This window comes from Polypterus senegalus, chromosome 6 (assembly GCF_016835505.1).
Source record: "Polypterus senegalus isolate Bchr_013 chromosome 6, ASM1683550v1, whole genome shotgun sequence".
Classification (NCBI taxonomy): Eukaryota; Metazoa; Chordata; class Cladistia; order Polypteriformes; family Polypteridae; genus Polypterus; species Polypterus senegalus.
Window position 1 is genome coordinate 174,550,071 of NC_053159.1, and position 24,643 is coordinate 174,574,713.

General features: G+C 35.8%; 1 protein-coding gene across 6 annotated transcripts in view; it reads left to right on the forward strand.

The window, feature by feature from the left end:
- The window catches only part of ubr3 (ubiquitin protein ligase E3 component n-recognin 3), a 268,225-nt gene that overhangs the window by 212,841 nt on the left and 30,741 nt on the right, over window positions 1-24,643 (forward strand). For 3 of the 6 annotated variants that reach the window (XM_039757590.1, XM_039757593.1, XM_039757594.1), the window contains 3 exons: window positions 2,116-2,221; window positions 11,453-11,550; window positions 24,415-24,539. In XM_039757590.1, coding sequence (XP_039613524.1) covers window positions 2,116-2,221; window positions 11,453-11,550; window positions 24,415-24,539 — 329 coding nt within the window. Of the gene's footprint in view, window positions 1-2,115; window positions 2,222-11,449; window positions 11,551-24,414; window positions 24,540-24,643 lie in introns of all 6 variants that reach the window. The other 3 variants (XM_039757589.1, XM_039757591.1, XM_039757592.1) reach the window with 1 other exon arrangement.

Here is a 24,643-nt window from a genome sequence, read left to right on the forward strand (position 1 = left end):
CTATTACAGGTAATCCTAGGTAGTTAAGTACACTCACTTATATCTATCAATCAAGGAGTTTATTGTTAGAACTTACAAAATCATCGCAGACCCTAGTGCTGTTAGGCAGGAATGTCAGCTCTGCACTACTACTCTGTCTATATTGAAACATGCACCAAACCTAATATGACTAAAATTAAATGTATCCCAATAAGGTTTGTTCAGTTCTTCGCACTTGATTTCACTTTACACATGTACTTAATGTTTTAGCCAGTAGCTGTTGCTAGATGACCAAAACATGTGCACAAGGATAATGGCTGCAGCAGGCAAAATCATTGCATAATAATGCAAAACTTTTGCAAAAACATACAGTGTTTATATTTTTTGAGAGACGGGAATAAACTTCTATAAAAATGAATTTTGTTCTAAATTTTTATAGAAAACAGCCTCTTCATCCAACCGTAGCTTATTAATTTTTTGTCACCCAGTTTTTTCAGTGGTCACCATGGGGTGCTTTCAGCCGTATATTTAGAATACTAAATGAATTTCACAGATTAATTTATTTATTAGGTTATGTGCTAGTTTTTCAATCAATGCATCTGTTTTCTGGAACCTCAAGGGTTTGTTTGTGTCCATTAATATCAATCAGAAACCTAGAGGGTATTTTGTATGTTCTTTCCATAATTATTCACCCATCTTGCATTGTTAAAGAAAATACATTAAATGCAGCTATGAACAGGATGGATATTCATTTATCTGTCTTCGTTATGCTCCTTAACAGTTGGTATCCATCATTATAGTAATTGCCAGGGAGCATCTTTTACATTAAATAATGAAGCACCACATTGTGGGCAGAGCATGTATTTTACAATTTAATACTAAGCATTTGGAGTGTATAGAAGTCTGTATATGGCTTTTTGGTTCCAGGATTGTTTTTTTCTCTTAGAATGAGCAGTGTGTTTTTCATTTTTCCCTCTTTTATGTAATGACTTTAGACTCAATGGCCCAATGCCATTGCTTTGATGCATGAGGTTCCAGAAAGTGCACCTGTTCACTCCATTGTGTTTTTTTTTTTTTTTTTGTGAATTTCAACAGAAGATAGCTAATTGTGCGGTCTAAGGTGTAAGACAAGTATTCTGAAGGAGGCGTTATTATTCACGGCAGGGGCATTTCTCTGGAATACACTGGTGTATTATTCTTGAAATGGTGGGACAGACCACCCATAGTGTTTCCTTGATGGCACTCTTTTTTTTTTTTAAATTAATTGTCAGTTACATGTACAGTTTTGGTTGATGTTGGCAGGAGTTAGCAGCTTTTGAGTAACCTTGGGCATTTTAATATGGATTGTCAACTTTGTCTTTGCCTCATCTGTGTAGAAAAACAGGATGCAAACAAAAAAGCCAGGTGAGTTTAGTTAGTTAGAGCTGCTGAAGTGTAAGCCAGGTGAGTTTAGTTAGTTAGAGCTGCTGAAGTGTCTTACTGGAAAAGTGGGACGTTGACTTCAAACTTAGATGAACAAAGTAGAACTTTGGACATGCATGTGCATATTGTAGTTTTGTCGTGTGAAAATGTTTGATGTGCACCAGATACTAATGGACAACAAATGCAAAGTTTCTATTGCTTACTGTTTTCCCCATACCCATTCTGTGTACTGTGTGCATGTTTTTAGCAAAGCATTACATAAAATGAAATCACAACACTTTTGAATATGAATGCAACTTCATTTCAACTTCCATTCCGGAGTTGTGCAGGTTTTCTTAGTAATGTATACATATTAAAATACCGTTGATGTATGTAAGCTGACATGTAGCCCTTGGCTCTCCGTGTGTTTCTTTTTCAGTCATGGTTTGTCTGTAAATGAATATACAGTATTCTGTTGCAAAATGCTCTTTTGCTTTAAAAAATACTAAAAATGAAACTGTGTATATAAACAGTTTTTCAATATCAAATGTGAGTCAGCATGTGTGTATATGTGTTTGTGTATATGTAGACTTAAATATAGCACTATGTTGGGTGTATGTAAAATTCATGAATTACTTTGATAATTAATTATTGGACATTTTTGATAAATTTTATTATGATTTAGCAAAAATTATTTTCTTGTACAAACACATTTGCTTTTCTTTCACTCTTTAGATCACTTGTTTCATGTACTTGCTATGCACATGCGTCTGTATAGCATTGATTCTGCATACAACCCTTGGACTCGGCTTACCCAACTGAAATGGAATAGAGATTTACAGTGAGTACTTATTAAAGTCCCCTCAGTTATTGGCTTTTTTTTTTTTTAATCCAATAATTTCTCCCATTTAAGTGATTCAATACAATTCTGGGATTTTTTTGTCTGTTATCTGTGCTGTTCATTCCTGCAGCACTGTCTCCATAGTGACTGGCAAAATTTTCTTCAGGCAGTTTAATCTGCAAAGTCTTCTTTGAATTGTGAGTCTGCAGCAATGGATTTCTCCTTGACTATTTATTTAATGCACAATGTGTACAGCTCTTATTGATATTAGCTGTCATGCTACGGTCTTGTTTCATGTAACTATGCAATTTTATATAGTAAATATTTTGCTGGCGAAAATGAACCTATACCTGCTTTATTTAAAACTCACCTTTTTATTAAACTTTTGAATACTTATTAGTTAAATAATAAGTTAAATGGCTTAATGTGTAGAGAGAGCATAAGAAAACCTTTGAAAAGAGGCTGTGTCCAGCTTTTTAGTTTTAATATTGCCTAGCACTATAATACTAAACATTAAACAAATTTGAAGGGACTTGCTGGGCTAGTTTGAGCAAACACGCAGTTGTAACAGTCAACTAAGACATAAATGTTGCGCATCCCTAATGCAAAATAACCGAGGCCAGAAGGATTTCAGGTATTTTTATATTTGCATCTTCTTAAAACACCCGCCCTTCATTCCTCCAGTCCATGCACTTTAAACCACAGGGGTTTCAGTAAGAGAGCAAAACACACTTTGAGAAAATAAAAAGCAAAAATAGGTGTTATCCATTCAGGATTTCAGTACCACAAGGTTACTGAAGCTTAATATTCGATTTGTACATTATGAAGAGTGTGGCAACAGACGAGACAGACAGACAGGCAGGTAGGCAGGCAGGCACACATACACAAACGTATACTCCTGCAGCTACTTGGCTCCATGTGTTTAAGAAGTGCTCCTGTCTGCTACAAAATCTTTGTCATTTTGACTGTTGCATCACTATCTGATGTAACAATAGTAAATTGAGTTAAGATAAGAATTATGGTTTTTGCACTGTAAATACCATGTGATAAAACACTAAATCTATATACTGCCATGGCATGTTTGCATTTTTGATTAATCAGTCATGTTAACTTCCTTTACTTATTTGTTTAGACATGCAATCAAAAGGTATATGCTTTACTCATGTTATTAGGCATATTTACTGATTTGGGTGTTTTGAGCACTCATGTGGTGGCCTTTCACTATCATCTTTCATAACAGCAGTCCTTTTCATCTCCTCTTGATAGAGTATGACACATTGTTTACTTTGAGTGCATATTTTACAATGAATACTTTTATGAACATAGGTGCCAATTGTTTCAGCCTTATATTGAATTCTACACTATTGTCGTAACCGAACAACAGCAGCTTCAGTTTCAGATTTTGGAGCATTTTGGAATTTTGGAATAGGGATACTGATTTTATTGACTTATCATGGACCTGTCATAATAATAATAATAATAATAAACTTATGTTCCCCCACCCCCATATCTTGCTGAAATTCTCTGGACGATGTTCTTAGCCAGTTAGTTTTACAAAAGGTGTATTCACTTTGTTGATTCTTAACCTTAATCGTCAAATGCTGAGTATCAGAGCTGTCATTTGCCATTTTTGCCAAATGGCAAAAAATTGACTATTTGACTGTAATTTTAATGTGTACACCATTTCGCCCCAGTAATTTTGCTGTGGAGGCTCCATTCACTGTGCACAGCATTCAACATGCACCCTAACAACTGATTACATAGCTTGAGCAAGGTTATTCTGCCTTGGCTGAAAAATACAAAATCAGTGTCTTTAAATTTTCAGCGTGTGGACATAATAAGCAAAGCATTATAACTATGGGTTTTATTTAAGATTACATAACTGGCAAGGGATGTCTGGAACAGATGTGGTACCAGTTTTACATAGGACAGGGAATAGGTCTGATGGAAAGAACACAATGCATGTTGAGAACAGCAGGTAGGTCTTCCATTGGCAGGTAATCAACCTGTTTTTCTTTACCAATACATGTAAAGTTTTTGGTTCCAAGCAGATTGCACTGTTTCCTCAGTATCTCACTGCTTCTAGTCACACAGACTGATAAAATTTGTTTTCTCAAAATGTAATGTTATGTAAAGCTTAAAATCTATGAATGATTTTTAAACATTTTTTTCAAAGTAATTACAAGAGAAGTAATTTTGTCAATGATTACTGCATTTTTGTTTACCTGCAGGGCTCAAGTTTTAATACAGAAGTGGATCTTTGTTTTTAATCCTTTTGTTGCCTTGGTTTCAGTTGGGCAGTTTGGTCCTTAGGGACTGCAGAGTCTGCCTGTTTCCATTATTGCAGCTTCATGCCCATAAATGAACTCCTTTCAGACAGAATTAGTACAGTAATTCTAGTAAATATTTATGGATTTGCAGGTTTTAGTTCATGTTACTGCTGATGTACCTCGCCAAATACAATAAAAATTACCCTGTGGTCTACAGAAAGGCATTCTGTCTTATAAAGATGATTTAAAATGTGCAGTCTGAGAAATAATTTAGTTAGACAAAATGTTACTTACAACTTTAGTTTTATGGTTTGGTACTTGCACCAGTGAACTAAAGATGGGAAACAGTGGAATTTGAAATGTGTCTTAACTTATTTGAGGTGTGGATTATTATGGAACTAGCAAAATACCCGAGCTTCGCAGCGGAGTAGTAGTGTGTTAAAGAAGTAATGAAAAAAAAAAGGAAACATTTTGAAAATAACGTAACATGATTGTCAATGTAATTGGTTTGTCACTGTTATGAGTGTTGCTGTCATATATATATATATATATATATATATATATATATATATATATATATATATATATATATATATATATATATATATATATATATATATATATATATATATATATATATATATATATACACACACACACATATATACACACACACACACTTTGGGGTGCGAGCGGCTGTTGCTGGGGGGGCCAGAATCCATCGAGGAAGAAAAATGAAAAACATTATTTGTGCAAAATCTTAATTTATCTATCCATTCCTAAATAATTATATGGGCAGGCTATTCGTATCAGTGCAATACGCTGCTTGTTAAAACGGATGAGTCCTGCTCTTACGTGCACTTAGTGCTGCGTGGGTATTATGAACTATCGTATCTGTTCAAGTTCTATTTAAATTTTAAATATAAGTAATTTTTATTTAGTCGAGAGAAATATGTTTGGTAGGAATGTAAGTTAAATTTAGTCATCATTGCATAAATTTTTCTTGACTATAGAAATGTAAAGACTAAATTCAACTTACATTCCTACCAAAGATATTTCTGTCGACTAAACAGAACCTACTTATATCCAAATAGAACTTAAAAGGATATATTTTTTCGAATCTGATCTCGCATTTTAGATCGACTTGACTTGCACTACATCGAGTCCGCGTGCTATTGTGCTCTCGCCTGCCTGCCTCAATAAGTAACCGTCACTTTGCTCTTACTTTTTTACCGTTCATTTAATCATGGCTAGTCGCGAAAAAATTAGAAAATGGAAGGAGGATTACACTGAGTATGGCTTTACCAAAACAATTATTGATGGCGAATAAAGTATCCATTATTCATAAAGCTTCGAATGGTGATCTGTTTTTCTGCGTTAATCTCATATTTTTTCATACTACAGTACTTCTCAAACCAAGGGGGTGTGAAATCGGAATCGTCCATCACAGGGGGTACGAGTGTAAAATGAATCGGGAAGCGCTGATATATATTTATGTGTGTGTGTATATTGCAAAGAGTACGCGGCAAGTTCCTTTCTACTGCAGCCACAGCCACGACACACATAAAAAACATCAATAATAACTCATAAACTTGCAATATTATTTAGGAAAATCGCAACATTTTGCTCACCAAAAATTCGGTTTATTAGTAAACAAAATCCATCCTCCTCTCTTTCCTCAAAAACAGTTCAATTACTCTGTCGTACGGATTATCCGTGCGCTTCAGTTCCATCAAAAAGTCCCTTTCTATCGCCATCGAAGCTAATGCTGAAAGTCGAACCTGCCTTGTATTTCTGGCATAAGTTTTAATTCACTTTAGGGCTTAAAATGTCCGCTCGACAGAAGCAGTGTACACGGGAATGGTCACCGCCAAATATACCAATGTGAACAGCTTCCCCATGCTCTCATTCAGATTTTTGTGATGAAGGAAGTCAAGGAGATCAGTGGGGGATTTTCCTGCAAAATCATCTATGGCATACATTACAGTCAGTTCTGTTTTTAGCCAAGACAGATCAAAAACCACTCCGTGGCTCTTTCAGTTAAACTGGAGAAGGCTGCTTGCGTGAAATTTTTCTTGTATTCCCGAAACTTCTGGGGCTCGAGAAGTGTGACAAACATCAGTTTTTCGTGGTCTTGAAATCTGGTCTGGCAAATAATATTGTACACAATCCTGCCCTGGAGTTGGCCGTAGTGCACGCGAGGATGCGAGGAGCGCTTGCGGTGCATTCAGTGGCCTCGTAGAGTTCCTCATATCGGCTTCTATCCAATCAATGGGTCTGAATATGGTGACGTTGCCGTACGCCTGCTAGAGGGCCCTACTGAAACCAACTCAAAATCTGATTCGTTGAAGCAACAGGTTAATCGGCATTTATTCCGTGTTAGAGTGCCTGCACAATGGATTGTGAAGGCCTCTCTGCCTGGCAACAAATGATGGCTGAAAAGTGATTGGTTAAATGCTTTAATACAAAATTACATGCCTGGAAGCAGCAAAACCATCGGAAAAGCTATGAAAGGAAGCGGACAGACTATTTGGAATTATTTAATAAGTATTCATGAACAAAATATAATTAACATCAGTTTGTGATTCAGATATTTTTACTTATGAATATGCTAAGCACAGTCCTTGACCCGCGAATATTTACCTTATATGGGCAGGCACTCAACTACGTGGGACGCATGATGATGCGAGACGCAACTCCGCCTCCCACGGCCATCGAGCTGCAGTCTTTTACAGTATATGGACGAAAATATTATGACCATTACACGTAGAATTTCGAAATGAAACCTGCCCAACTTTTGTAAGTAAGCTGTAAGGAATGAGCCTGCCAAATTTCAGCCTTCTACCTACACGGGAAGTTGGAGAATTAGTGATGAGTGAGTGAGTGAGTCAGTCAGTCAGTGAGGGCTTTGCCTTTTATTAGTATAGATTATTTGCACAAAATAGTAAATATATGCGCAATTAAGTAAAAGTTCTGTGAAATGTGAGCATAAATAAATAAATGTGTAACAAAATACATTTTTTGTTGCTTATTTATTTCTTTAACATTGACTATAATATTCCTCCAAATGCATCATAGAAAACGTCTTGAAATGAAATTGTCACTTTCACTCCTCAAAGTTGAGAGGGTGGGCTCTTGTGTTGTGTTTATCACTGATGTAAAGTTGTAATGCTGTAAAGTTAGTTGAAAAAGTAGCTGCAAATATACACCTGACTTAAAACAAGGGTGCAATATTCAGTTCAAATACTTACATAATAAGTACAAAATACTTGTAGGCGCTGATTTGGGCTTTCCATATCAAAGTGTCTAAATTGATACAGGTGCAGCTCACTGTATCTCACACTGGCTCGTTCACCTTGTGATTGTCTTCTCTGTTACACCATATCAATCCTCAATCTTTCGTACTTTTAAACTGCATAAAACAAAGTGTTCAATTGACTTAGGTATAATATCAAAGGATGTGTGTCCAGGGCAGGTAAACTTGTCATCTGAACCAGCATGTAGCCTAGTCTGTTGCACCAGTTCTTCAGTGTTTTTAAAAATAGTTTCATCGATATCATAGTCAAAAAGACCTTCTCCCAATATGCCCAGCATCTCTCTTCAGCACATCTCCAAACCAACATAATCTCGCCTCTCTGACTTTGTCTCCAAACAGTCCAACCTGAGCTGACCCTCTAATGTCCTCATTTCCAATCCTGTCCATCCTCATCACACCCAATGCCAATTTTAATATCTTTAACTCTGCCACCTCCAGCTCTGTCTCCTTCTTTCTGGTCAGTGCCACCGTCTCCAACCCACATAACATAGCTGGTCTCACTACCGTCCTGTAGACCTTCCTTTTCACTTTTGCTGATACCTGTCTTTCACATATTACTCGTGACAGTCTTCTCCACCCATTCCACAAATGACGAACAAAATTAAATAAATAAATGAGCAACAATAAACATTTTATGACACATTTATTTTTGCTCACATTCCAAAATACATTTATTTATTTTTGGTCAAACTATTTCTCCATAGTGGATGTTTAACATACATAAATTTAATACAGCACTTGTATTGAAAAATGTGAAATGTGCATATGCAAGTAAAGAATAGCAGTTTAAAGTCTGACAGGGTTTTTTTTTTTAATAATGCTTTTTATTGTTGTCTTTTGACCTTCAGTGAATCACCTTATCTCCATGTCCTATCTGATATTGTTCTGTTTTGTTTCTCTTTGTCATTCTTGAACAGAGGCATTGGGCCATTTGAATATTTTACTTTTCATGCCTTTTATTAAAGCTTACTCCATTGTCCTTTTTTTCAGATGAAAATAGCCTTAAATGTGTCCAAGAGATCTTGGTGTCTTATACATTTTATCTCATATATCTTGAGTCTTTTTTTTCCAGTCAAAACTTTTATAATAAATTATAATTGTTACACTGCTTTGTTTTTGCTCAGTACAGGAAAATCGGAAAAGAATTCCCCTTAAAATTTCTCAGCACCAGCCACACTAATTATTTACTGTAGATCTTGCAGAACCCTCTTACATTGACTGGAGTGGTTATTCATTGAGAGTGGTCTTTGACTGTCACTATCATTGGCTGTCACTGTAAATAACAAAACAGTCGGACTGATAAAGCAAATGTAACAGTATATAAGTTATACCTTCCTCGGTATGTCATATAGATTGAGGTTTACAGAACTTTGTGTGGAACATCAGCGGTTATTCCTTTCAATGTCTTTTCCTGTTTCCTAGGAATATGACATATCACTTGTTATTTTTTAATTTTAATACCAGTCTTCACCTTAACTAAGTAAAAAAGCACAAGAAGTCCATAATAATGCAGAAAGTAATTATAATGTTCTGTACTTCCATTCTTTCAGTTTGAGGAAGAGTGCCTGCAGATAGTGTATGATGGGTATTTCATGTCACAGTATTTGACTAGTGGATGTAATTTAGTTTGACATTTCTTAAAAAAATAAACATATAGTAAATTGATCTTAAATGTCAAATGGTGCCTGAAAAAAATGTCACTGTTGAATCAAGACATGCATGTTTTGTTTAAAAGTTTTGAAAACATCTTTGGACGTAGCCGTGGGTGCTCTGAGTAATATTTAACATTTCTGTGTATGAGATTAATAATTATGTGCCATTCTTCAATAATTTATTTCACTTCACTATTGCCTGGAATTGTGCATTCCTGCCCCTTTCTTACTCCCTAAGGAGCAGGCCTTTATTTCACTTTTAAATGTCTAACTTGGTTTTGCTTAAGAAGCCAATTACTCTATGTGTGTTTTCAAATAAGCTTTGGCCAATATTCAGCTGCACAATGCTGTACTCTGATAACAAGCATGGCTCGGTCTAGAAGTTGTCAGAGATTTTTGTAACCTTGTCATTTCAATTTGTAAATTAAATGTCTTGAAAACAAGACTCAAATTTGAGCAAAGTAAATGGATCAAAGCTTTTTTTTAATGTTATGTAATGTTAGTATCATAAATGAACGTCAAAATAGTTAACAAAGGCAGAAGAAAAAATATACAGTTTAAAGCATTGCACCCTCAAATAGTGCAAGATATTGTGGATGGAGAAAATGCTTATCATCAGGCAAAGCAGTCATAGCAGATGCATAATCTTGCATTTCCCCTGCATAGGAAAACAAAATGCAGCATTTGTAAATTGCCATTACTTAAACCTTACTTTAATGAAGAATAAATATTAGAAAGGAGTTCATTTGCAAAGGCAAAAAATAGATGAAATGTAATTTACATAAAAAGAAAACAAAAATGACAACTACATTGTTACAGAAATTGATTGTTCATCAATGAAAACATTTTCATTGTAATTTTCTTTTTTCACCTTGGAATTAACTTGCACTTTTTTCTTTGATTGTGAGTAATATTAGTTAGTGTATTGTTACATATGCTTCAGTGTAGAAATATAAAAAATGGTGGTGTATATGTTGAAGTCTGGAGTGCTGCATAAAAATTAGAGTTGTGTGTGTGTTTTTGTGTTTTTTTTAAATGCCTCATTACCAACATTTACTACTAATGCCGAGAAGTAGCATGCAGCTGGGTCACATCTCTTTGTATGGGGTAATATGTGAAAAGCAGTGTTTATTATAGCAGTTTTTCATCATTCTCCCTCTGTGTTTTCATTTTCATTCAGCAGTTTATCCTCTCTCCTATAATTGTTCATTTTTGGCTTCCCCACATAGACTATTATGTCACTTCATTGAAGTATAGGGAGCAACTTAAAAGCTTCAATTCATGGTGGGTGGTGATGCTTTCATCAGTTGATTCTCTATACCTAACTGGTTACACACTGAACATATTTAAAATCGTTGATAAATCTACTCAGTGTGATGAGTCAGTCGCTAATATACATTCAGGCCATAGTGGGAGCTCTTAATTCTCCTTCAAATAAGAGAATGATTTGTTTTCAATTGTGTCAGGAGATTAATGAAATGAGTTTTTAAAATTGGAAATTATTGTATGGTAATTGCTCTTTTATACCACATAATCTCCAGGGAACTATACTTCAAGGTGGTGTACATTGAAATATCTCACTCAGGCAGTTTGTGTCTGTAACTGTAGACTAAAATCAGTTTGAGACAAGATATACATCTGTGAAATCTGAATAATGAATTACTGGTATCACTATTTAGGTCACTCTTTAAGGGCTAAATGCAAAACTCTTTGCTTGTGTGTATTTAGCACTAGCGATTAATTACATATAGAACACAATTAACATATAAATACTTGTGTAGTAGAGTTTCCTGTAGCATTTATGCATCAGTATTTGTTTATGTCAAAAGCTGTTTAAAAGTTAACTTCATAATGAATATGTTACCCTTGAACTTTTTGTTTCATGTTACTGCTTACATTTGTAATTTGTCATCACATCAGTGGTATGGTTTATACTTTATGTATAAAAGTAAAAATATTGATTTTTCCTTTGTGTATTTTCTTCTCCTAGAAGATCTGAAGATGAGAGGCCAGAGGTACCAATACTTTTCCGTGATGTTCCTTCTCTGCTGCTTATCTTTGTTTTAACCATGCCACAGCCATTGCACAAAGGTAGATATTAAATATAGCAATATGTGCCTAAAGAATACAAAAACAATGAAAGTATTATGAAAGCCAAAGGGGAGGTTTAGGAGATGTGTGATGGTGCAAGCATGTGGAAGCTTTCCTATATGGTAGAGAACACTTTGAACGACAGAAATTATCTGTGCGAATCAGAGCTGGGTTTGTCATTTATATCACTTTCCCTTGTCTCTTTTCCTTGTTATCATTTGGATACAACGCCAGTGGCACACACACACATATATATATATATATATATATATATATATATATATATATATATATATATATATATATATATATATATAATATATATATATAATATATATATATGTATGTGTGTCTTTTAAATGACCTTCATCAGTTAACTATGCAGGGGGTGGCTTGATCCTTCGAGCTCAACTGAATGCTGCAGGGGAAAGATAGTAATTTATGTTGAATTTTAGAAGTTAAAATTGCAGCAATCTTGTGTGGTAGGAGGTCACATACAAAGTGGTAATTACTATAATGCTGAGTAGATGCTTGCACGGTGGCACAAGATTGCTACGAGGGGAGTAGGATACAAAAGGAATAGAAAGACCCCGAGGATTGTAGTCTTAGTCATCATTGCAGCTTTATATATCTGTTGAAAAATATGGCTGTAGAAAAAAGAATAAAAAAAATTGTTTTTACGGAAATTGTCTTCTTTTTGCTATCCTGAAGTGTACTGGTTGCATAGACTCTTTGTTTCCACTGTTTGTCTTTTTATTGTGGTACACTTTGTTTAAAAAAAATAAATAAATAAGGCCTTGTTTTGAAAGCAGCTCTCCTAAGGCAATATTAAAACAAAATGACCTTCAAAGCACTTTGTCTTTTTATGTTTGGTACAAGTTTTGTAGTTATATATATATTAATGATTTTGCACATTTTAAAGGAGCTTCCAGATAGCTAAATGATCTACTGTGGTAATTTTATTTAGAATTCATTTGCAGACAATTTAAATCTTGAATTTATTATTAAATAGCTTATGATTGGCTTGATTAAAAACTAATCATATTCTAATGCTTTTATTTTACCTAAGCTTAATTTAAAAAAATGCCAAATGAAATATAATTAATATAAATAGCAGTATATGATAGTCATTACAGCTTTCAAGTATCCTTATACTGTAAGTTGTAAGTACCCTTAAGACACCCAGACATTCATGGTTTTTGTTTTAAATATAATAACATGCTTGAAGCTTAAAGTTTTTACTAAATCAATATATCGACTGAGAAAAAATGAATTGGCAGTGGCTCTGAACTGCCTTTTGTCATTGTACTAATATTCACAGTGCATCCGGAAAGTAGATAGATAGATAGTATTCACAGCACATCACTTGTTCCACATTTTGTTATGTTACAGCCTTATTCCAAAATGGATTAAATTCATTTTTTTCCCCTCAGAATTCTACACACAACACCCCATAATGACAACGTGAAAAAGGTTTACTTGAGATTTTTGCAAATTTATTAAAAATAAAAAAAAACTGAGAAAGCACATGTACATAAGTATTCACAGCCTTTGCCATGAAGCTCCAAATTGAGCTCAGGTGCATCCTGTTTCCCCTGATCATCCTTGAGATGTTTCTGCAGCTTCATTGGAGTCCACCTGTGATAAATTCAGTTGATGTGACATGATGTGCAAACGCACACACCTGTCTATATAAGGTCCCACAGTTGACAGTTCATGTCAGAGCACAAACCAAACATGAAGTCAAAGGAATTGTCTGTAGACCTCCGAGACAGGATTGTCTCGAGGCACAAATCTGGGGAAGGTTACAGAACAATTTCTGCTGCTTTGAAGGTCCCAATGAGCACAGTGGCCTCCATCATCCGTAAGTGGAAGAAGTTCGAAACCACCAGGACTCTTCCTAGAGCTGGCCGGCCATCTAAACTGAGCGATCAGGGGAAAAGGGCCTTAGTCAGGGAGGTGACCAAGAACCCGATGGTCACTCTGTCAGAGCTCCACAGGTCCTCTGTGGAGAGAGGAGAACCTTCCAGAAGGACAACCATCTCTGCAGAAATCCACCAATCAGGCCTGTATGGTAGAGTGGCCAGACGGAAGTCACTCCTTAGTAAAAGGCACATGGCAGCCCACCTGGAGTTTGCCAAAAGGCACCTGAAGGACTCTCAGACCAAGAGAAACAAAATTCTCTGGTCTGATGAGACAAAGATTGAACTTTTTGATGTGAATGCCAGGTGTTACGTTTGAAGGAAACCAGGCACCGCTCATCACCAGGCCAATACCATCCCTACAGTGAAGCATGGTGGTGCCAGCATCATGCTGTGGGAATGTTTTTCAGCAGCGGCAGGAACTGGGAGACTATTCAGGATAAAGGGAAAGATGACTGCAGCAATGTACAGAGACATCCTGGATGAAAACCTGCTCCAGAGCGCTCTTGACCTCAGACTGGGGCGACGGTTCATCTTTCAGCAGGACAACGACCCTAAGCACACAGCCAAGATATCAAAGGAGTGGCTTCAGGACAACTCTGTGAATGTCCTTGAGTGGCCCAGCCAGAGCCCAGACGAATCCAATTGAACATCTCTGGAGAGATCTTAAAATGGCTGTGCACTGGCACTTCCCATCCATCCTGATGGAGCTTAAGAGGTGCTACAAAGTGGAATGGGCGAAACTTGCCAGGGATAGGTGTGCCAAGCTTGTGGCATCATATTCAGAAAGACTTGAGGCTGTAATTGCTGCCAAAGGTGCATCGACAAAGTATTGAGCAAAGGCTGTGAATACTTATGTACATGTGATTTCTCAGTTTTTTTATTTTTAATAAATTTGCAAAACCTCAAGTAAACCTTTTTCATGTTGTCATTATGGGGTGTTGTGTGTAGAATTCTGAGGAAAAAAATTAATTTAATCCATTTTGGAATAAAGCTGTAACATAACAAAATGTTGAAAAAGTGATGCACTGTGAATACTTTTCGGATGCACTGTATTTTGTCAGTGACATAGAAATATTTAATTCACTGGTAGTTGAAGTGACTTGCCCAGTATAACACAATCTATTAGTGGTGGGAACTAATTGGCAACAGTCATCTTGAGGCACCTGTAGTATGGAGCTATAAGACAGTTATCCGGGAGTATTATACTGGTAAATGTTTACAGCATTGTGTAAATTGTAAATGAAGTGTGGTACGTAAGTTCTCAGGGTGATACAGAGTCTCCCATCTATTATTTATTTTTCCTCCTATCATTTAACTATATTTGCTGTACTGTTGATACTTGAATATAACTTATAGTTAATTTAATTCTTTAAAAGTGAATTTTAACCATTTCACCTTTTCTGAAATTGAAAATCCGTCTACAAGGCGCTTGTTACGTCAAGCGGGTTCCTCAATGAGAATTTTTAATGAATGCGGTGCTTTATACACTTGCTAATAATGAAAGTAATAACTTTGTCGGTTGACTCCTGACACTATTTAACAAACTCATTTGTGGGAAATGGAAAGCTGAAGATTTTATATAATTGATTATTATCAAACATTAAATTGTGGTGATGTTGACCAGCAGACCATTTTTCCTAGTATACACCTGTACCTGCTTTTTTATTTTCTCCAACATATCCTTATTAGCCAGCCAAAGTACTAGCGCATATTCTTTTAATGCTTAAGGGTATTAATTCTCAGAACTATTGAATCTGTCACAAAATTGCTTTAGATGATACTCTTGTGGGTAATGTAAAATGCTTTGCAGTAATGATTTGTGAAAGGCACTCTGGTAAAATAGTATGATTGAATTAATCTTGGCTAGAAACTTGTCACAATAAGAATAATGGAAGCTTACAATTAAGACTTTTCCTTAAAAGTAACACGAAACAAAACAAAAAGTCTCACAGAAGTAAGGACTTTCATTCTGTATGTCTAAAGGCATGAAGTAAGGATAATTAATGACTTATAAACTGTGCCAGTATGAGTGAGTTTGGGTTTGTAGAAAATATGTCCTTGGATATCAAGTTGTAACTTCCACTTTTATTTTCTTCTTTGTGCCCACTGCCCCTGGGATAGGCTCTAGCCTCCGATGCTGCATTTGACTAAGTATACTAAAAAAATACATTAATTGAATTGATAATGTACAGTCACCATTCACCAAAATCTGTAAGATTTTCCCATTTTTTTATTTGACAAGATAATAATATGACAAGATACATTTAGAATCTTCTGTTAAATGATGTGCTAATTTAGATAAAACATAAATGTAAAATATGTAGATCTGCCATCTACAGAAATTTTCAGATGACGCGTCCATCATAGGCTGCATTAATAATGGAGATGAGTCAGAGTACAGGAAGGTTGTGGAGGACTTTGTTTTGTGGTGCAGGGACAACAACTCAAAATCAGCAAGACAAAAGAGCTGGCGATGGACTTTAGGAAGGCCAGGGAGCGTCTGAGATGCTTCACCATCCAGAGGAAGGATGTGGAAGTGATGCAGAGGTACAAATACCTAGGTATTCTTATAAACAGCAAACTGGACTAGTCTGACAAAAGCCAGAACAGACTGTACTTGCTGATGATGCTCTAATCTTATGATTTGTGCAGCAAACTACTGGAAATGTTAAATCTATCCATAGTAGCCAGTGTGTTGTTCTACCCTGTGGTCTTCTGGGGAATCAACTTGAGCTCAAAAGAAGCACAACTGCAGAATAAACTTACCAGAAAAACTAACCCTGGACACACTGGAAGCTGTTATAGAAAAGAGGATAGTAGCACAATTGGATGCCATCATGAAAAATGTCCTCCATCCCCTTTACTAAGAAGCACCTCTGGGGGGCTTTTCTGCCCAGTGCTATCAAGCATTTCAGCTCTTCCTCCTGGGACATTTGTTAAGTTTATTTTTGATATGCCATTTTGAAATATCTGAACTATTATCCATTCATTCATTCGTTCATTCATTTATTTATTTAATATTTATTTTTATTTACATATTGATTTGATTGGCTGCATTATTATTCCTTTGAGTCTGAATCCTTGCCTTTATGTTACTGCTGCTGTTTGCATGTGAATTTCCCCTTAGGATTAATAAAGTTTATCTAATCTAATTGAATCTAAATAAATAGATGAGTCGCTACAAGAAGTTGCTTTGAATTGTGATGTTACCCTATAAAAAGTCTGTTGAATGAGTACTAGACTTAATTCTGGCATTGACCTTGCATTGCAGAGAATTTGTCAGAGACGTAAGCTATAAAATTATTTCATTTCAGAATGAAGGGCAATGGTACTAGAAGATTGCCAAATCAGTTATAGAGCCAAAGTACAGTACCAAAGTTGATCAGAAATTCAAGTGACTTTTGCTGAAAAATGTGCAGAATAAATCGCAAAGCAGGTGTCTCGGAGCTGGCAAAACTGGTTAACATCCAAACTGAAGTGACTGTTTCATCTCATACAGATGAATCCTGCACTGAAGTAGAATGCATGGTTGTTGTCAATGGAGGAAGCCACTGCTGAAACCAAAGCACAGGAAGTCCATTTAGCCTTTGCCAAGACTTGTATTAATAAAGGGGAAGACCTTCAAAAATCTATTCTGTGGTTTGATGAATCAATAATCAATATTTTTGTATCTGATGGTGCTTAAAATGTACTCTTTCATCACAAATGGATGGGTACAGTGAGAAGTGCATGGTTTCCACAGTGAAACACTAAGGGGGTAGAGTTCTTATATAGCGATGTATGAGGCGAGGGAGGACTGTACTTCATCAATTTTGTTATTTTGTACCATAAAATACTACAAAATCTTGAAAGAAAAGATTCTTTATACCCTGGGTTGTCAGACAATTTTCCAACAGGATAGTGAAACCCCCACAACATTTCCCCACCACAACATTCTTTGAAGGCCACAGCATTCTCAAGGAGGAACAACATTAAAGTTCTTGAGTGTCAAAAGTACCTTAATGTGAGCACATGTGGAGAATTTTGAAGACACAAACTGCTCAGTCAAGGTGGACATACTAAGTACTGGTGTGCATAAAGTACTAGTACTAGTATGATAAAGTAGATCAGCAGAATTCTTTGATCTTAAAATTGTTAATCACACAAGAGAGGACACCAGTGGAAATTAAAGAGAAGTACATTTAGGACTGAAGTCAGGAAGCACTTTTTTTTTGTAGATTTTGTTTAAAGAAATTGACATACAATCAAGACTTACTTTAACAACAAAGAAGGTAAAAATTACATACAACTAGGTCAAATGTACCAAACCTAAAATGAACCTCAACCCATAATAGAAGAGCCAACAACAAGAACAATTATTTTATTAAAAAAAAAAAAAAAACGAAGAAGGGACAATATTGGTTCCCTGATAAAGAAGCCTAATGTAAAATTTAATGAGGTCTTGCCATATTTTTAAAAAGTTTTATTTTTCAGTCTTGAGGACTCAAACAGCATTTCTGTAATATATAAAAACATTTTAAAATCCCTCCCTTTAGTTGTACACTCACCTAAAGGATTATTAGGAACACCTGTTCAATTTTTCATTAATGCAATTATCTAATCAACCAATCACATGGCAGTTGCTTCAATGCATTTAGGGGTGTGGTCCTGGTCAAGACAATCTCCTGAACTCCAAACTGAATGTCAGAATGGGAAAGAAAGGTGATTTAAGCAATTTTGAGCGTGGCATGGTTGTTGGTGCCAGACGGGCCAGTCTGAGTATTTCACAATCTGCTCAGTTACTGGGATTTTCACGCACAACCATTTCTAGGGTTTACAAAGAATGGTGTAAAAAGGGAAAAACATCCAGTATGCGGCAGTCCTGTGGGCGAAAATGACTGGTTGATGCTAGAGGTCAGAGGAGAATGGGCCGACTAATTCAAGCTGATAGAAGAGCAACTTTAACTGAAATAACCACTCGTTACAACTGAGGTATGCAGCAAAGCATTTGTGAAGCCACAACACGCACAACCTTGAGGCAGATGGGCTACAACAGCAGAAGACCCCACCGGGTACCACTCATCTCCACTACAAATAGGAAAATAGGAAAAAGAGGCTACAATTTGCACAAGCTCACCAAAATTGGACACTTGAATACTGGAAAAATGTTGCCTGGTCTGATGAGTCTCGATTTCTGTTGAGACATTCAAATGGTAGAGTCAGAATTTGGCGTAAACAGAATGAGAACATGGATCCATCATGCCTTGTTACCACTGTGCAGGCTGGTGGTGGTGGTGGTGTAATGGTGTGGGGGATGTTTTCTTGGCACACTTTAGGCCCCTTAGTGCCAATTGGGCATCGTTTAAATGCCACGGGCTACCTGAGCATTGTTTCTGACCATGTCCATCCCTTCATGATCACCATGTACCCATCCTCTGATGGCTACTTCCAGCAGGATAATGCACCATGTCACAAAGCTCAAATCATTTCAAATTGGTTTCTTGAACATGACAATGAGTTCACTGTACTAAAATGGCCCCCACAGTCACCAGATCTCAACCCAATAGAGCATCTTTGGGATGTGGTGGAACAGGAGCTTCGTGCCCTGGATGTGCATCCCACAAATCTCCATCAACTGCAAGATGCTATCCTATCAATATGGGCCAACATTTCTAAAGAATGCTTTCAGCACCTTGTTGAATCAATGCCACATAGAATTAAGGCAGTTCTGAAGGCGAAAGGGGGTCAAACACCGTATTAGTATGGTGTTCCTAATAATCCTTTAGGTGAGTGTATCTTGCTCAACTGGGAGAATCCTAACTCACCTCTTTCAAGTCAGTGGATAACTGATGTTATATACTATTTGAAATTGGAAAAAATCTAATTGTCACTTAGAGGATCTGTGCAAAATTTTTTTAAAACCTCGCAGTATTTAATCAATAACATTTTAGATTAAGCATTTAAATTGGGGGAAAGGATTTTCTTCCCCCTTTTTTTTCCTACACTTAAAGTTTTACTCTGTTGGCGTAGCTCTCTTTCTCATGGGTGGGGGGATTTGAAGTTAGTTTTGTCAAGTTTGAATTCCTTGTATAGAATGTTACTTGCTTTTAATAAATTCAATAAAAAAGGTTTTGTACAAATCCTCTAAGTGAGAATTTAATTTTTTCCAATTTAAAATCATATAAGACATCAGTTACCAATATTTTAATCCTGAACAATTTCTAAAAGGTTAAATACTGTGTAGGCTTGAGAGGGTAGTAAATAGTGATGTATCATATAGAGGTGCAACATATAAAAGCTTCTCTGTCTTAAAGTGCTTCCTGGATTGGTTACATATATATATGGAGTAATTGATGGACATTTGGGTTATTAGTATATTGGCAATGTTTTGTGATTATTGGGGCACTGAGTAATAGGAATCTGGGACAAACTACCGAGACATGTAGTTGAAGCAGAAGCCTTGACAACCTTTAAGAAGAATCTGAACAAAATTCTGAGGCAGCTTTGCTATTAGTTAAACAAATGAGCCTGATGGACTGAATGGTTTTTTCTCATTTATCAAATTTCTTTTGTTCTTATGACTGGTTCTCTGCTAGGCCACATTTTACAGTATATGAGGTGTGTGCTCTCAGGTTCTCACTACGAAGTGCTTCTGGTTCATTAGAAATTTCTCCCTCTTTTGTTGCTGCTGGTTTTCATTAACAAAGCATGAGAAAAAAGCAGACTTTTAAATTTGTGTTGTGCCATTTGCTGAATTTTGCTTACCTGACCATTCTTCATTTTTTTAATATATAATTATTCCTCACAGGCCTTTATGCCTATACATTTGTCTTCTGACATTGAAAACAGAATATTTGTTGGTTTTGGTGAATGAGTGACTTTGTGTCTGCAGTTAGCTAGAACTTTTATGTCTGGTAAATAAAGTTTCATATAAGTGTCATTTGGCTTGCAGATCTGTAGAATTTCTGCACAGGATATCACCCGCATATGCTAAGAAGCCTCATGAGAGTTTAAAATGTCTTTAATAGCATTTTTGCCTACTTAGTTTTTCAGGCAAGTGGTTAACATAATTAGACCATTTCAGGCAATTTCATTAAATAGATTTGAAAATGTCCAGCCTTTAGTGTAGTTGTCTTACTACAGATTTCTCAGTGATTGAGGATTACTAAGCAATCTAATCAGCAATTATGTGTATGAGGAAACCCCATGCAGACCATAACCAGGTGTGGTACGTGAACCCCGGACGTTAGATCTGTGAGGTGGCAGTTTTGCTCCTTTGCTAAAGTTACACTAGTGACTAATGCGAAATAAAAGTGAAATTACTTAAGTGTACAAAGTAAAATCTCTAATCTGCTTTAATTTTTTTTTTTTTTAAATCTACAGCCTTTGAATAAGAAGGCTACATACACAACTACTGTAGACTAAGCCCTGTTTGCATTTTTATTGTTTTCAACTGGTTTATTTCTACCCATATAAGTTTTGTGAAATAATAATAAATTAACAGTTACATGCACTGAATATTGCAGCAGAAAGTATATTGTAGTACCTAATGTCTGTTTACTGTAAGAAAGATAGGCATTTAATATTTTGTTTAGTTTAGAATCTGATTGCAGTTAAAACATTAGATTTTATGTTGCAAAATAGAAAATTAAAGTAGTTCTTTTTGCATGAGTAGAATTATCTCTTTAATAGGTGGATATAAAATGCAAGGCTTCTTTTTGATTTAAACATACTTTTCTTGTGTTACATTGCCTTGCAAAAAGGCTCTATTCCCCCAGGTCTGTCTGATTGCCATCAACTTTTCACTACACGCAGTTAACATGCTGTTGTATACGCACTGCCTCATCATAGTATAGTCTCTTTCCCATCACAGAACATCAATCATCCCCTACGTCAGCTGCCCTCACATTATCCTGTGTCTGTTTTCTGTTGTCATGTAAGCTTGAATGAACAGCACAGTTTTATTATGCCTAAGTCCCTAAGGGGAATAAATATCCTGGAAGAGTGCTCTTCATTTTTATTATGCATATTCCACTTATGTTTCCAGTGCATTATTTTGATTTTATAATTGGGATCAACACAGTGCAAGAAAAAGTGGTTCTTAAACTGTTTCTGTTTTTTCTCTTTCTTTTTTATATATCATTATCATATAGTCTTTATATATCATTAAAGTGTATATGTCTTTAATCATTAGTCTATACAGTTCATATAAAAGCATTTCATATTTTACAGCTGGCTGTATTGTTTATGATCTCTTTTGGCAAAACAGAACAGATTCTAAACTTGAGGCACCCCTTGGACTGTTTAACCCTCACAACGTCTTTAAGTACTGACTCAATGCTGTGCCTTCCGGATGTTTTTGGACCCAATATTGACACCCCTTTTTAGACGCCCTGGATTTTTCACTCCAAACTATCTTATATTGATTGACCATCTTAACATGTAGTAGTAATGATCCTCCACTTTACAACAGATGACATCTAGGATGTTTTTATGGAATGTAAACAAACGGTACCCTAAATGGAGAGTAAAATCCATTCAAGAGTGGAAAGTCAAATCCATTGAAGCTGATAGATTGATAGATAATATACTTTATTTATCCTGTGGGAAATTTAGCTTAGAAAATAAAATCTTAGAAAGACTGTGATGGGAAAAGGCCTTTCAGCCCAGTAGGTGTATCCATCCTGTTCATTTAGACTTCCAAAATAACATCAAGGAAAGATTTGAAGGTCTGTAAAGTCCTGCTCTTCACCACAGTACTTGGTACTTTGTTCCATGTGTCTTTATAACTTTCTAAAATTATAGCAATATATACCTTTAACAACTTTCCAGCCATTTCCCTGTGCTCTTTATGTAGAATTCATTTTAAAGAACAACTGGGGTCCACAGTCATTTTCAGAATTTTAAACAATTTAATCGTGTTCCTTCCTAATCTCAGCTTGCTTAAACTGAAAAGGCTCAACTCCTTCAGTCTCTCCTCATAGCTCATAAATGCCACTTAGTTCCTGAATCCACCTATTTGCTCTCCTCTGGATTTTGCAATAAGGAGAGCAAAACTGAACTGAACTGAGTGCTACAGGTGAGGCCTCACTAATGCATTATAAAGCTTAAGCATACATTAAATTCCCTTGACACATTCTTGAAACATTGTGATAAATAGCATAATATCCTTTTAGCTTTTTTAAACACTTCTGTCCACTGTCTTGATGTAGATAATGATGAGTCCACTATGACTATCAGGTCCTTCTCATAAGGTGTAGTTTTCAAGTTTCAGACCTCCCAATGTGTATTCAAACATTTCTGCATCATACATGCAATACATTATGTACATTAAATTTCATCTGCCACAAATCGGCCCAAGCATGTATGCTATCCAAGTCCCTCTGCAATAATTTAGCTAATTATACATTACCTGCCCATCCATCTAGTTTGGTAGTGTAGGCAAGCATTGTCATGTAGTCAGTGTTATTGATTATATACCTATCCAGCTTGCTTATGTATATTTAAAAGATCAGCAGCCCCAGCAATAAACACTTATGGACACTTCTTTAAACATCACCTAATTCTGAAAAAAAGATCACCTCACCATTACCCTTTGCTTCCTGTGTTTGAGCAGAATGTTTACAGAAGCTCAAAAAATACAGAAATATGGTGAATTAAAGTCAGTGTTCAAAATGTGTAACTGGTGTGTAAAACTATGACATTTGGAAGATTTTTTTTTCATTATTGGTAATGTTAGGGCACTTTTAATAAAGTCAACATCTTAACACGATGGCATGCAGGTGGTTTTTATGAGGTGTGAACAAACCATCAATGATAATCTAAAGGACATAGCTATGTTCAAAATGTTTACGGGGTGTCCGAATATGTGACATATAGAAATGGTTTTGCTTTTTGTCTGGATGCTTTAATTCTGAGCTGAAATGATGGCATTTAGGATATTCTTATGGTTTATGGATAAACAAGTTGCCCTAAATGCTATGGAAATGTCTATTGCCAGGGCTGTATAGAGTATGAGATTGTCTGTCTGTCTGTCTAGTTCAATAATTGTGGGAAATGTAGGAAATGTCACAGAGTTACATAAAAACCAGAATAGAATAATAAAGTAACTAGAAGTTTGAAAGAAACTTTGAATGACCTACTGTACATCATGGGAAGACATGACTAATAGAATCCCATCTCGGTACAGTTTACAAGGCAGGATGCACAATGTCAGAAGTTAAAGAAATGTAGATTATTTTCAGACTTGCTACATTGCCCTTACATGTCTGGCTTGTATCATGCATTTCTGTTCTATTTTGGAAGCATATAATGTACCATGAAAAATATGTTTTATGTGAATTGAGTTCATGGCCAGTGCGGTCTTCGTTTGCAAGAATTTTCCATTCGCACTTTAAAAATTGGCTATTTTTAAAAACACTGAAAAGTTTCATAGCCCAAAATTGCAATGATGCTTGATCAAGTAAGACTAACATTGCAGCCAGCGTATTTCAGTCTGTGTTATCTTTTTAACATGCATTATAATGCCTTAGCAATTTATGCAATTTTCTTGTAAAATGAAACAGATCTTTAAGCCCAATTAAAAAGAAGCTATATATGAAAAACACATTTTTGTGCAGTAAACCACTTTAGTTTTAAAAAAAGTCTTGTGGAAAATGTTATCAGAAAACTGTCTGTGTAATGCTTGAAAGCAGAGTTACAGTATGTGTGTCTGTGAAGAGAGTTACATTATTGTGATGTTTGTTTCTTTAGTCAGACTATTTTTTGTAGTGAAATACAAGAGTGACTATAATATTGTATTTGTTTCAATGCTGTCTGCATTGTTCTGTTTTAGAATTAGCTTTATTTTGTTCAGCTTTTGAACATCTGTCCATTCCATGTGTGTTACAGAGTACTGTTCACAGGTAAAAAGAGTACTTATATTTTGACTGAATTTTTGCTTTTTTTTTCTCTCCAACAGAACATTTCACCTGCATTGTGAAGGTGTTGTACACAGTGCAGTACATCCAAGCCATTGCATCACTTTCTGTAAAATTTAGTGCAGAAGAGAGAATTGCATGGGAGACCTCAGGTGCACTTAAGAAGGTAATTAGACATCTAAGATTTTAACACCTCATTTTACTGTTTTGTTTTAAATTGACTGTAATGCAAACTGAGCACCCAGTGTTGCAGTTGTTAGAACTGCTTCC